Here is a 12,634-nt window from a genome sequence, read left to right on the forward strand (position 1 = left end):
ATATATATATATATATATATATATATATATAACTACCTTTTTTGTTGTTTTCATGCTGATTTATTGAAATTTCACATCTAGAATCCTGTATATATTTCCTTTCAGAATATTGGATATGCATATTGAGTCCAATGATATGCATATTTTATATATTTGTGAATTATAATTATTATGAGCATATTTTCATTTTTGTGCATTTATGTGTGTTATAAAATATTCATATTGTATCCATAATGTTTGATCTTGCTAAAACACTTTTGAGGTTGGTCATTTCATGTGGCCAAAAATAAAAAAATAAAATCTACATATAACATTCTAAGACGTTTGTTAGTAGAATCCTCTTAGAAAAATATTTTTCTAAGATAGTTCTTAGCGAGGATACATTTTTCTAAGACAGTTATTTATGAAACCGTCGTCAAAAGTTTAAACATTCAATGATGTTAGCTTCAAAGACGGTTCAACATCATCTTTGAATATACATTACAACCGTTGTGGAATGTAGTTTTTGCAATAGTGATGACAGTGAATCAGATGAATAAATACAAATTTTCAACGTATAATATCCGTAAAAAATCCATCATAAATGTTTTTTTTATAAAAAAATTGTTTATTTCATTTGTTTTTCATTTTTATTATTTATCATCAATAATTTAAGAATTATTTTTTGTATTTATATTATTTAACGCCAAAATTTGAATTAACACATACATGTAATTAATGAAATACTCAAATTCATAAATGCAAAATAAAGTAAAATAAATCATTAAGTTAAATTGAAAATAAATGTAAAAGAAAAACACAATGTAATATGTCAATAGTAATTTTGTGTTGCTTTATTTTATTTATATAATAAAAAATTTATACAAGTAAATCAAAGATAATAAGAAAAAATAAAAATTATAATTGAATAAATCTACTCAAGAACATATCATTATCAAGTGAATCACTACAAGTCTAAAAACTCACTTCGCAAGCATTCTACTTTAATTACATCTTTCTATTTTGATCTATCTTTAATTAATTGAAAAAATAATTTAACCAGACATAAATTCTTAAATCATTTGATAGAACATGCATAACCTAAACCTTAAACCATTATATTATTTTATTTTTTAAATATATAAAAACACAATTTCTTCTCTTCATATTTTTAGCAATAGTTGTCCATGTGGAGTACTCTAACATTACATTTACATTAAACAATGAAATCAACAAATCTACCAGCAGGTAGACAACAAAAGGACATACTTTGTATTTATTCATCTGATTCACTGCCATCCAATAAAAAAACCAATTACTCTATAACAGAAGAAGTGTATTCGAGAGAGTATTCTTATTTGTTCTCTTCCAAGTAAGATTGTTTCAGAAATGTTCATGACAAATCCGATAAAAAAAAACCAATTATTCTATAACAGATGGATCTATAAGTTTGGTATAATACTACATATATAACTACGAGAATGACTGTTTTTATTATGAATATGATTGTTCTAACTACCTTCTTTACATCACTTTCTTCATTGATGTTGCCACTCGCAGGACAGACATCGCTTCCAAGGCGTTACCACTATTTTATTATACAATAATTGCCTATGTTTGTATATGCCATAATCCCCATCAATCAAACAGCGGTCCAGCTTGTAGACGTTAAATTTTTTATTTAAATTAACATAATTGCAATGACATAAGAATCTTTAAGTGGTACACAACGCATGGGGTAGGATTAGGTGGTGAAAATTTTCCCTACACTTAAAAATTAGGAGAGTGTGGAGGCGAACAAACCTAACCACATTGTGATTTTCTTTGCTACTTTGACAACCCATGCCAAACTTGACCTCAACCAATCAAATTATTCAAGTGCCTTTGACAAGGCACACTCCAAAAAGGTACGATTAGTTTAATTACAAGTCCACTGGTGGTGCATTGACATCTGTCAGACATCAGCTTCATTGCGAAGACTTTGTAATCTAAGCTACATTTTTTTATTTCTCTTCCTCAAGGCTTAGCAGTCAACTTCTTAATGGAAAAGGAATCAAATCTAACTGCTCACGATGAAAATTAATAAAGGACTTGTTTTACCTTTTAAGCAGCCATTTCCCTTTATGATGGTTTCGGGTTTTGCAGCATATTTCAAAGATTTCCCAACGTGACTTAGACAAGCCATCATTAAATGACAGATTAATTAATGTCTAAATTAAATAAAACCTCCCACTTTCTCTGTGGAAAGTTAGGGTGCTTACGAAATAATATTTGGGGTGCTTAGATCAGTGTTGTCGATCTGCTCAAGGTGTTTTACTTTCTGGTACTAGGTTAACACATTTTTCAAAGCAATGGGGATGCAATTTTCTCTGGAGATGACAATAAGCAGATAAAGCATTTTACAAAAGCTTCTTTTGTAGATTAGACTAAGATGTATTGTATTGCTGTAATATCCTATATATTCCTAATGCTACTGTACCTTTCTATATACTTTCTATATAAGGAGAACAGACATAATAAAAAATAAATAAAATGAACCAGTTAATTAGATTGAGACTTTCTTCTTGAATTATCCCAGAACACAACATATTTACACTCCAGATAAGAATATTTCCTTATTATCTAGCAGCATTACGGGCCAAACTCTTTTTATGCTATGAATTGTTGACTGGTCCTAGTATGGATTTCTTTGTTGATTTACGAGAGATTGAGCCCTCAGACCCGTTTTACGTATTCGATCTGGTTTAAAAACTTGCTTGAATTATGGCCCCGTAAGTTGGAGAAACAATTCGTAAAATTTGTTTTTAATTTGGCAGAAAAAAATTTAACTTTTGCTCCGCACCTGGAGCCTGGACTAGTAATATTGAACGTGGACAGTGTTCTAGTCCATGATATATATATATATATATATATATATATATGGTAATTCATTCTTGGTAATTCAGTAAGCATGCTTGGTTATTCATGCCGGATATAGTTATTAAAGTAGAGTCTATGGGCAAATCATGAAACATGTTCATGGTTCTTTTCTGCAAGTAAGCTTATAGTCTAGATCTTCGGGTCTCATACTCTTCCTACACCATATTTTTGGATTGTTTAAGTTTTCCCTTTCTTTTCCATAAATAATTTACTTCGAAGCAAAAATTATGCATAACATAAACCAAGCACTTGGACATACATTAAACTAACAAATGAAACAAAAAATAAAAGAAAAAACGTAGAAGCCAAGTTTTATTTGAGCAAAGAGAATTTAGATATATATAACTGCTGAAAACGATACTGTCAAAGTGACATTCAAACTAGCTTGATGTAACTGTCCGGGAGTTATGTACAAAACATGTATTGATCATGTGAATTTATGGATGTAAAAGGGCATACATATCTATATGTACCTATACTAGAGCATATATATATATATATATATATGGGCTAATTAATTAAGTGGGAAGAAGCAAACAAGGCATAACACACACCATAATTCAACCTCTTTGAAATAAAATACTAAGATAGCTCATGCAAGATGGGGTCCTCAAAAAGTAGTTCAGACCAATAAGAAGAGGGTCCTCCTGCATAGCTAGAAGTGCTGCTGCTGGCGTCTCCTGGATTGTTAGCTGAGGTCCCTATTGAATTTGGAGGAGTAATAGATGGAATAATCCAGGAAGAGTAGTCATGATCAACCGTGTGATCCCCTTGACTTATGATTGCAAAGTTAGTACCTTGACCCATCTCGCTATTCAAACATGATTGAGAACTGAAAGAGACTTGTGGGTCTAAAGGGTGAGGTAGCACGTTTGGGTGGTGGAGTGGTTGAGAGCTAGCAATGCCATGAGAAAATGAGGCACCAGGAGTATCATCTTGTTGCAACATGACTGGATCCTCTTTCACATTGGAGATTGAGTTCAACAAACTGAAAGCAGCAGTAGGTTCCATGTTGGTTGTGGTGGTGGCATTTTGGTCATAGGAGTTGGTGGTGCTCAAGGAGTTTGAGGATTGGATTAGATAATGAAGGTATTGAAGCTTTGCCAACTGGACTGCCTCTGCTTGCAACCTCATAGCATGTTCATCCAATGTCTGATGATGATCCATAAGGTCTGTCATATTAGCCAAAGCTAGCAGATATGGCAAGGTGGAAACAAGGTCAGTTCTAGGCTGGTGAGTCATTGGATCAAAACCCATCTGAATCAGCTTTTTCTTTAAGTGAGTGTTCCAGAAATTCTTGATCTCATTGTCTGTCCTGCCTGGAAGGTGGGTTGCAATTGATGACCATCTATTAAAGAAGTTATGTGTGCATATTAAAACTAAGTAATAATTATTATAAAAAAAATAAACAATACAAAAACATAACTGGAACCTAAAAATTAAAAACAGTGCAAATAATCATATGGAGATAAGATTTGAATTGGTTAAATTTTCAAGGAAAAAACTAAATGTAGAAAAAGGAGTTGTGGCAAGGAAAGTACTTGTTTCCAAGGATGGAATGGAGATGCAGAATTGTTTGCTCCTCTTCTTGAGAAAACTTCCCCCTCTTGATATCAGGCCTTAAATAGTTAGTCCACCTTAGCCTACAACTTTTTCCACATCTGTTGAGACCTGCAAAAGTTGCAAGAGAAATAGATGAATGAGGAAACGCTGGAAAGAGAGAACTATATATATAGTTGCTGCAACATATTACTATAAATTATACTAGAGATTAATACACAAACCAGCTTGCTTAGGGAGGGCTCTCCAACTACCATGGCCATGTTTCTGAATATGTTGGACTAGCTTTTGATCTTCTTCGGGAGTCCAGGGACCTTTCTTAAGGCCATTCTCATCGCAGCATGGGGATCTTCCCATATTGTGTGCTACTAGCTAGATCAAAAGCTATTATCCTTTCCTCTGTTTACCACTTACCACCAAATTAAACTGGGGGCTGGAGCATAGTATTTATATATGCATTATTCCAATTGCTTTCTTCTGGTTCTTAATTATCTGGATTAAAATAACATTTCGCAATCTTTATTAGGCCGATAAAAGATTTGACACTTCCATCTAGTTAGTGTGTAAACAACAAAATGTCTCGTATATACCTTGACAATTATGCCCTTCAAAGCAATGAATTCAAAAACAACCGTACCATTTTACTAATTATATAATTAAGTCATGTATAAATGACACAAAAATGATTTTTGGACACACGAAGTGCTTGATGTACACGGTACATCGAGAGAAATAAAAGTGAAAAAAATGTAGATACGATCATATATATGTGGTTGCCAGAATTTGAGAACTTCTGGTAAATGTTTTAACTTTTTTTTTTAATCCTGGAGAGACGAAATTTAAAATCCAATATTAAAAATGCTGGGAGAGACTTTATATTTAATCACTTCTTCCAAATGCGGACATTTTTTTTTATATTTGATTAATTAATTAAATTAACTACTAATAAATTTAATTATATTCTCCGATTTATTAGTAAAAATATATTATTTGCAAATAGCAGCAATCATTTTAGTTTTTACTTATACGTGCATGGCAAATGATTGTTATTTTAGATCTGCTTAAGAACTCAATTTCTTCAGTTAATTTGGAGTACATGCAGCTATTCAGAGCTATAAATTAAATGTTTTCTTCAGTAGGTTTCCCTCTCTGAAAATTTCGAAAATGAATAAAATATGATATTCATCCAAGCAATCAGGACAATTTGGTAATTGCGGACTAAAGTATCGTTAAAAGGACGAACTGCCAAATTAGATTACGTAACACGTGGCGAATGAATGCTTGTCGGAGGAACCCCTCCCATGCACGCAAAGAGGAGGCTGTTTCCCTCTTTCGTCATTGTTTGCATGGCATCAAAAGACTCACGTCCTCTCTTCTTGGATTTCATGCCCCCTTTGCCCCTTAAAGAATCATTTCTCACTCAACAATAACATGAAAAACAATCTCGGAATTATATAATAATTGTTGTAAATCCAACTATATACTGTACTAATCTGCTTACAACAAGTTCTATACACAGACATAAATAGTACAGTAAAATACTCTTTAGTTGTTATTTAGTACTATTAATTTCTTTTTCTTTTTCTACAGATCGATATATTTCATACGAGAAGAAACTATTTTCTTTAAAGTGTGGTTTGTTATTTTGTAAGAAACTAATTCTTTTATCAGACTTAATCCTCTTTTGTATATTTGGTACTAACCTAATAAAACTAAAAAAAAAAAGCATATAATATGTTATAGACTTTTTCATAACATCCTCATTCTAAAGCATTAATTATGCATCTGTAGGTATATTTCTACATGAGTGTATCTATACGTGCATAAACAATAAGCACTTGTGATGCGCGCGGTATATATCAAAGAAAAACTAAGCCTTTTTTTTTTCTTTCTGAATTTCAAATATTTATTCTTCTTGAGATGTGAGAATTAAGCATTACAAAAATTAAAACTGCACGCTTTATGATCATGTCTTGTATTTTAACTAATTGAATTAATTAAAGAAAACAAATTATTCCATTTTTTATATATGAAACATAAGACCGGCATTTCTTGATTAATTTAATCTTCTGGTTATGATACATTTATAATGTAATCATCACCATTCAGAAGACACTCAAACGCACACCAATCCACGTATGCATGTGTCAAGGTCAAATTGGCACGTAAAATATTATAGGCACATGATACACGACTTTATCTGAATATCTAAACAGGTAAACGAAAAAATCTACACAAGTTGTTGAAAATAGTTATAGCTATATGGATAAATAAACCATATGAGTGAAAGAGCCTCAAGGTTAAAAGTCAGGAATCAAATGTACTAGTACAGAATACAGATAGCTGAATGCCTGAAAAGGACATAAAGGATGTGACTCCTTTGACTCGGAGGGTGGTGCAGTTGGAGACGTGAAGGAGAATTTGGTGCAGCAAACGCCCAATTTATTTTTAACCCTTAAGACATTCTTTGCACGGTTGAGAAACCTCCAATGGCGTTTGTTGGAGATTTGTCTTCATGCACCTTGTTCTGTTGCAAATTTTCTTGGTCATGGTATAGGATCTTACATTTTAAAGCCAATACAAAGTAAAAGGTTATCGCTTAATTAGTACAAACTTAGTGTTTCAAAAGTTGGCTAAAATGTGCAAATATGAAATATATATACATGGTATTTGTATCAACCAAGTCTCACGATGCTTCTATAATGACACGCATTTACCTTGTATATATTTTAGATCAGCAGCTCTGTACGTAGTTGGCTTAATATAATTGGTTCCTTATTTGTATCCGAACCATTAATAATTAGGGAAATTATAGGTTGTCAAGAATCAAACTTTAAATATGTCAGCTGGTGACCCCATGTTGCTTCACACATAAGCCATACATTTTCAAACCTAAAATCTATTCAGTTTAAATATAAAGTGTCGACATCTATATGGAGCAATAAAGGGAGCTCACTAGAGAGACTATTTTTTCTTCTTTAACACATTTCCTTCCCAATTTCTTGTTATGTGTCACAAACCTCGTTGTCTTTAACCCCTTGTAAATGCATTTGTTATAGTAAACGATTCATACACTCAAAGACATTGATCTTTCAGCCAAAGGATCCTGTCGGGGACCATTTCTGAGAATAGAAGGGACCAGTGATGTAAGATCAACTTTATAGTTTCAATATAATGTCATCTTTTATTTCAGTGTCAGCTAAACAACTGATTTGCTTGCTGTTATGGGTTTCCAACCAATTCTTCCATAAAACGTTAAAAACAACTTCGAGGGCACCTACTTGGCTTATAAGACCACAATTGCCACGAACTTGTGTGTCTTTGTCCCCTATAAAGGGCATTCTCAACTGGCTTGAAGGACACTCTTCCAACTGAATGATCTGTATCTCGTTCCTTCTAATGCCTTGCAAAGGCTACGGTTGGTTAATTTGGTCAGAGACGCCATGGAAAGTTACTAATTAATGCAACTACGCTGAAAAAGACTCACCGTTAATTATTACAAAAATTAATACGTTAGATAGTACCAGAAACCTAATATATATGGAAAGTTACTAAAACCTTTTTTTGGGGGGGGGGGGGGGGGGGGGGGAATATATATGTAAATCTTAAATTTAAGTACGGACTCTAAAAATATAATTTCTAACAAGATTTAGTTGAAAGAGAAAAAAAAAACTTGATCATGAAAATGTAGATAAAGAGATTCCCTAAATTGAGAACGATCCACAAAATTAACTATACGCGTGATTGGCATTGACATGTTTGAGTAATTAATTGTATAGTTAAGTTAGGACAAGCGATGAAGAAAACAGAAGGGGGACTTTGACAAATTAAGATATATTAGTAACTTGTGTAACGCTTCATTGATAACCTACTCATCACCAAGAGAAATATTTATCTGATCATGCTTTGTCCCTAGGGAAACTCACCAAGGTCTTACCAAATACAGTCAAGCTAACCCCTTTCTAAACTGACTAAAAAACCCTTTTCAAGAAAATAAAATGTTTGATAACCACAATGTTAGTTGTACCTTCACAGGGGTTCTTTGATAATTTTCCTCCTACTGAACGCTGATCCTGTATGTTGAGATATAGGCTTCCCTCCCTCTTGATCCAGTAAGTATTTGGTGGGTGATATAACTATAAAAAAAATAAAAGATATGCTGAATTCAAGTGAGATATCATACCAAGAAGATAAGCATGCACAATGAAAGAGAATGAACAATTATTTTTACCTCAAATTAATTTAACTTTTTTTTTTACACATCTTAATGGGCTAGGGGATGCATGTAGGATCTTTCTTAAGATTACCATCTTTGTTAATCTGGGTTTATTTGGTAGTTATGGGCTTTACATGTGATTAACATCTTTATTTCTTTGGATTTTTTCAATACTTATAATTAGGGGTGTTTATGGATCTAAGTGATTCACGAACTCAACCAGACTTGACTCAACCCAAACAGATTGAGTTAAATTTTTTAAGTGTTTGGATCAAATTTGGTCCAACCCAATTAAATTCGATATTGAACAGATTGGATAATAGGTTTTGTATTTCATACTCGTGACTCAACCCAACGTGGATATATATATTATTTTAATAATAATAATAATAGACACAAAATCAAAATTCAAAAAATACTAAAATAGCAATTAGCTATAGGTTTAGGTTAGAAATGAGAAAACACAAAGCCTTTGCTCTTTCACTGTCTCAACAAATCTTGAACCTCGTCTGAGCCATCTCTCTCACTCATGCCGCAACAACCTCAATGCCCCCAAGTCACCATCACTGCTGTCGTAGGAGTTGTTGGACGTCACGACTTTGTCCCTTCGTCATGCCTTCGCAAAATCGTAGCCTTCGTCGTGCCTTCACGAGTTCCCTTTTGTTCTTCAGAGGTTCGCACGAGTTCCTTTTTCTTCTCCTCTTCTCCCCTTTTCCCCTTCTTCTTCTTCTTCTTCTTATTCTTCTTCTTTTTCTTCTTCTTCTTCTTCTTCTTCTTCTTCTTCTTCTTCTTCTTCTTCTTCTGTTCGTACATGTTTATTGTATTATGATTTTTGCATAAACGCACGAGTTCCCTTCTGTTCTTCATGAGTTCACACGAGGAGTTCCCTTCTTTAGTTCTTCACAGGTTCGCACGAGTTCCCTTCTCTTCTCTTCTTTATTCCATTCTTCTTTTGTTATTACATGTTTATCGTATTTTGATTTTTGCAGGTTGAAGTTGAAGAGGAACTTAAGATTTTTTAGGCTTACTCTATCTCTGTTGTCTCTTTCTTTTCCTTCTACAAGGTATCATTATCAATTATGATGCCTTCTTTCTCAATGGAAATTGTGTTGTTATTGTTATTGTATTGGTATTTCTCATGTTTGTTGTCCCAATAGATTTTTTGTGTTTATTGCTTAGGTAGTGTTAATTTCAAATTAAATGGCAAAGTGGATCCTAAGCCTATTGTTAAAGAACATAATTTTTGTGCTTAGGTAGTGTTAATTTCAAATTAAAGGGCAAAGTGGATCCTGAGCCCAGTGTTGATTTCAAATTTTTGTGCTTATTGCTTAGGTAGTGCTTACTACTTAGGTAGCGTTAAATATTTTCAAGAAAATTGTTAAAGGACATATAGTACTAAATGATTTTCGTTATACTATGGGTCTTAAGTCTTCAATTTGTTACTGTACTAATAAAAAAAATTGATTAAATATACTTCATAAAGGTTATATTCTAGTGTTTTGGCTATATTCACATTTGTTTTGGTTGTATAATAATAATAACCCTATGAGATTTTGGATTATATCTTTGTTTGATTGAGATTTTGGAGTATACCTTGGTTGTTTTTAATTTAGTCAAACTCGGTCCAACCTAACCCATGTATACCCCTAGTTGACTATTTTTAGTGAAATTTTTTAATAACATTTTTTTTCATCCATAATACTCGAATTTAAGTCAATTTCTTAAGAAATTTAAGCCTAGTTCACACCAACTATATGTAATGCAATTGTGTGATTTTCATTCAATGTGAGCAGTTCAAATTGATTTCATGCACTAGTTTTCACCAACTTTAGTTTTTTTTTCCTATGGATTTTATTGGTTTCGAAATGAGATTATATTTTTACAATTAATAAATTGATCGATTCCCAAATCTCAATCAAACAAGACAGTTTGATTCATTTTTTAAAACATTGATCTATATTGAAGACAAAATTTCAATACTGATGTCATTATTGGATTATAGTTTAATAATAATACAATTGCTATATCTATAACTTACACTACTAAAAAAACACTTTTTTACGACACAATATTTACGACGGTCGTAAAAAAACCGTTTTAGTATGTATAACGATGGCAATTTCGTAAATATTGTGAACATTTCTAAGGCGGTTGTGCAAAAAACCGTCTTTGAATGCGGGCCATTTTAATTTTTAACCCCTCGCGTCCATTTCTCTTCTTTCCACAAATGTCATGCTCGTTCATCTCTCCATAAATCTCGGGTCTGCTCATCTCTCCACTCGCTTGCTGTCTTCTCCTCCTCCTCCTCTCTCCTTTTCCCATTACCCTTTCTCCACCTTCTCCCTGGAACCACAAAAAACCTTTTCCTCCAGTGGAACCGCAAAAAACCCTAACTCCCAAAAAAACCCAAACCCCTGTCGCGATGAAATCTCTACCCTGTTGCTCCCCTTCTTCACTTAGTTCAGACTCATGCGTGTTATGATTACGCACACTCGGCTCGTTACCCTGTATTTTCTCCGTCGTGTGACTATTCTAGCTCGAAGTCATCGTCTCCGCCGCCTCTTTCCAGCTCCAATTGGGATTTCCTTCCAGCTCCACCTGGGATTTCCAGCACAACGCTCACAACGCACTGGATCACCCTGCAAAATCCAATCACTCATTAGCAATACAAGCATCAACTTTGAACCACAATGTCATGTCAGAAAGTAGCGTACACACTTCCGCAAGCAAAAGTGGATGCAATTATGTGTGTAAATCCTATTGCACATTTCTGAAGTATGGAATTTTACTTGGTTTTTTTCAAGGTTAGCTGACACATTTTGGATCTTATAAAAGTTGAAAGTCTAGTGATGGGATTGGAGTTTAAAGCCATTTCCAAGTCTTCTAAAATTTTTCTTTTAATAATATAGGGGTTGGGGAGTGACTCATTGAAACATTTTTTTCCTTGTATCCTGCTAAGCACAAAATTTTTTCTTTCTATTTTTTAATTTTTCCTTTGTCTGTGTTAAACATGAACCGTAAGCCTTATCTATATGTACTTATTATTATTCTCATCAAATAGAAGCATTTAAAGATTAGATTCTTTTATCAAAAGACTATCATGTGAATTATGATGGGACTTATAATCTTTTAACAGATTGGAAGTTAAGCCGTGAGATATTTGTAATGTCTGTCCACCCGTGCAAACATGCTCGCTCACCCTATTTTCGATTTTATACCAGATGATAGGAATCTCAATTTTTCTTCATATCTTCATATTAAAAAATATCCTTTGTTTTAGTTACCAAAATTTTTGGAGATTAAGAACATTTGGAGGTTGTTCGAGGAGATGGATGTTGGATATGTTTGAAATAAGCATTTTTGGCATTGCCCATTTGAGAAATTAGAAATGATTAAGGGACAAAGAGAAATTCTTGAATTGTATATTATTTCTGAATATAAGGAGTGGGGGGGGGGGGGGGCACAGTCCTAAAGCTTGCCATTTGTTGTCAATTTGCATAAAAAGTTACCATCTAAATTTTCCTTTTACTAAGAAGTGTGGTCTACTTATTGTAATTAATTTAATTTTCCAGTCAATATGCAATTCTTCATAGTTAATGCAAGAAAATATACTATCTGGTAAAAAAATCTGAGTTCATATGAAAGATGTGCAAATTATTATATTATGAATCAGACTATCTGAATAAAATTATTATATTTGTTAAAAAAAAGCCACACTGGGAAGACTTGTTATGTCTGTTGATCCTTTAGAAGAAAAACCTGATTTTGTAAATGCTATGAGATCTCTGGTAAAAGCAATTAGAAGTGTTCATGATACTGTTTCACTTAAGTTCTTAGTTTCTTACACTTGTTTTCCCAAATATTGTGCAAGTATATGAAATAAATAAAAAAAGTTAAACTTTCTAGCATAAGGATAATTAAAATTAAAATTAAAATTTGATTAAAAATTGTTGGAACCTC

The 12,634-nt window shown here is 32.9% G+C and overlaps 1 protein-coding gene across 1 annotated transcript; it reads right to left on the reverse strand.

Annotated features, from left to right (window-relative positions):
* Positions 1 to 3,208: 3,208 nt before the first annotated feature.
* LOC114409284 (transcription factor MYB93-like) lies at positions 3,209 to 4,891 on the reverse strand. Its single transcript, XM_028372690.1, has 3 exons — positions 4,683 to 4,891; positions 4,440 to 4,569; positions 3,209 to 4,246 (listed from the first exon to the last, which is right to left on the reverse strand). Exons 1-3 carry the CDS (start codon positions 4,813 to 4,815, stop codon positions 3,481 to 3,483), a joined length of 1,029 nt encoding a protein of 342 aa, XP_028228491.1. The 5' UTR covers positions 4,816 to 4,891; the 3' UTR covers positions 3,209 to 3,480.
* Positions 4,892 to 12,634: the final 7,743 nt, after the last annotated feature.

Source organism: Glycine soja, chromosome 4 (genome assembly GCF_004193775.1).
Source record: "Glycine soja cultivar W05 chromosome 4, ASM419377v2, whole genome shotgun sequence".
Taxonomy (NCBI): Eukaryota; Viridiplantae; Streptophyta; class Magnoliopsida; order Fabales; family Fabaceae; genus Glycine; species Glycine soja.

Excerpts from the sequence above, each read along its gene's own strand:
- LOC114409284 (XM_028372690.1), bottom strand. The coding sequence starts at position 4,815 with ATGGGAAGATCCCCATGCTGCGATGAGAATGGCCTTAAGAAAGGTCCC. Across the intron at positions 4,570-4,682 it reads AGCCCTCCCTAAGCAAGCTG|GTCTCAACAGATGTGGAAAA; the intron begins GTTTGTGTATTA and ends CAACTTTTGCAG. Across the intron at positions 4,247-4,439 it reads CATTCCATCCTTGGAAACAA|ATGGTCATCAATTGCAACCC; the intron begins GTACTTTCCTTG and ends CTTCTTTAATAG.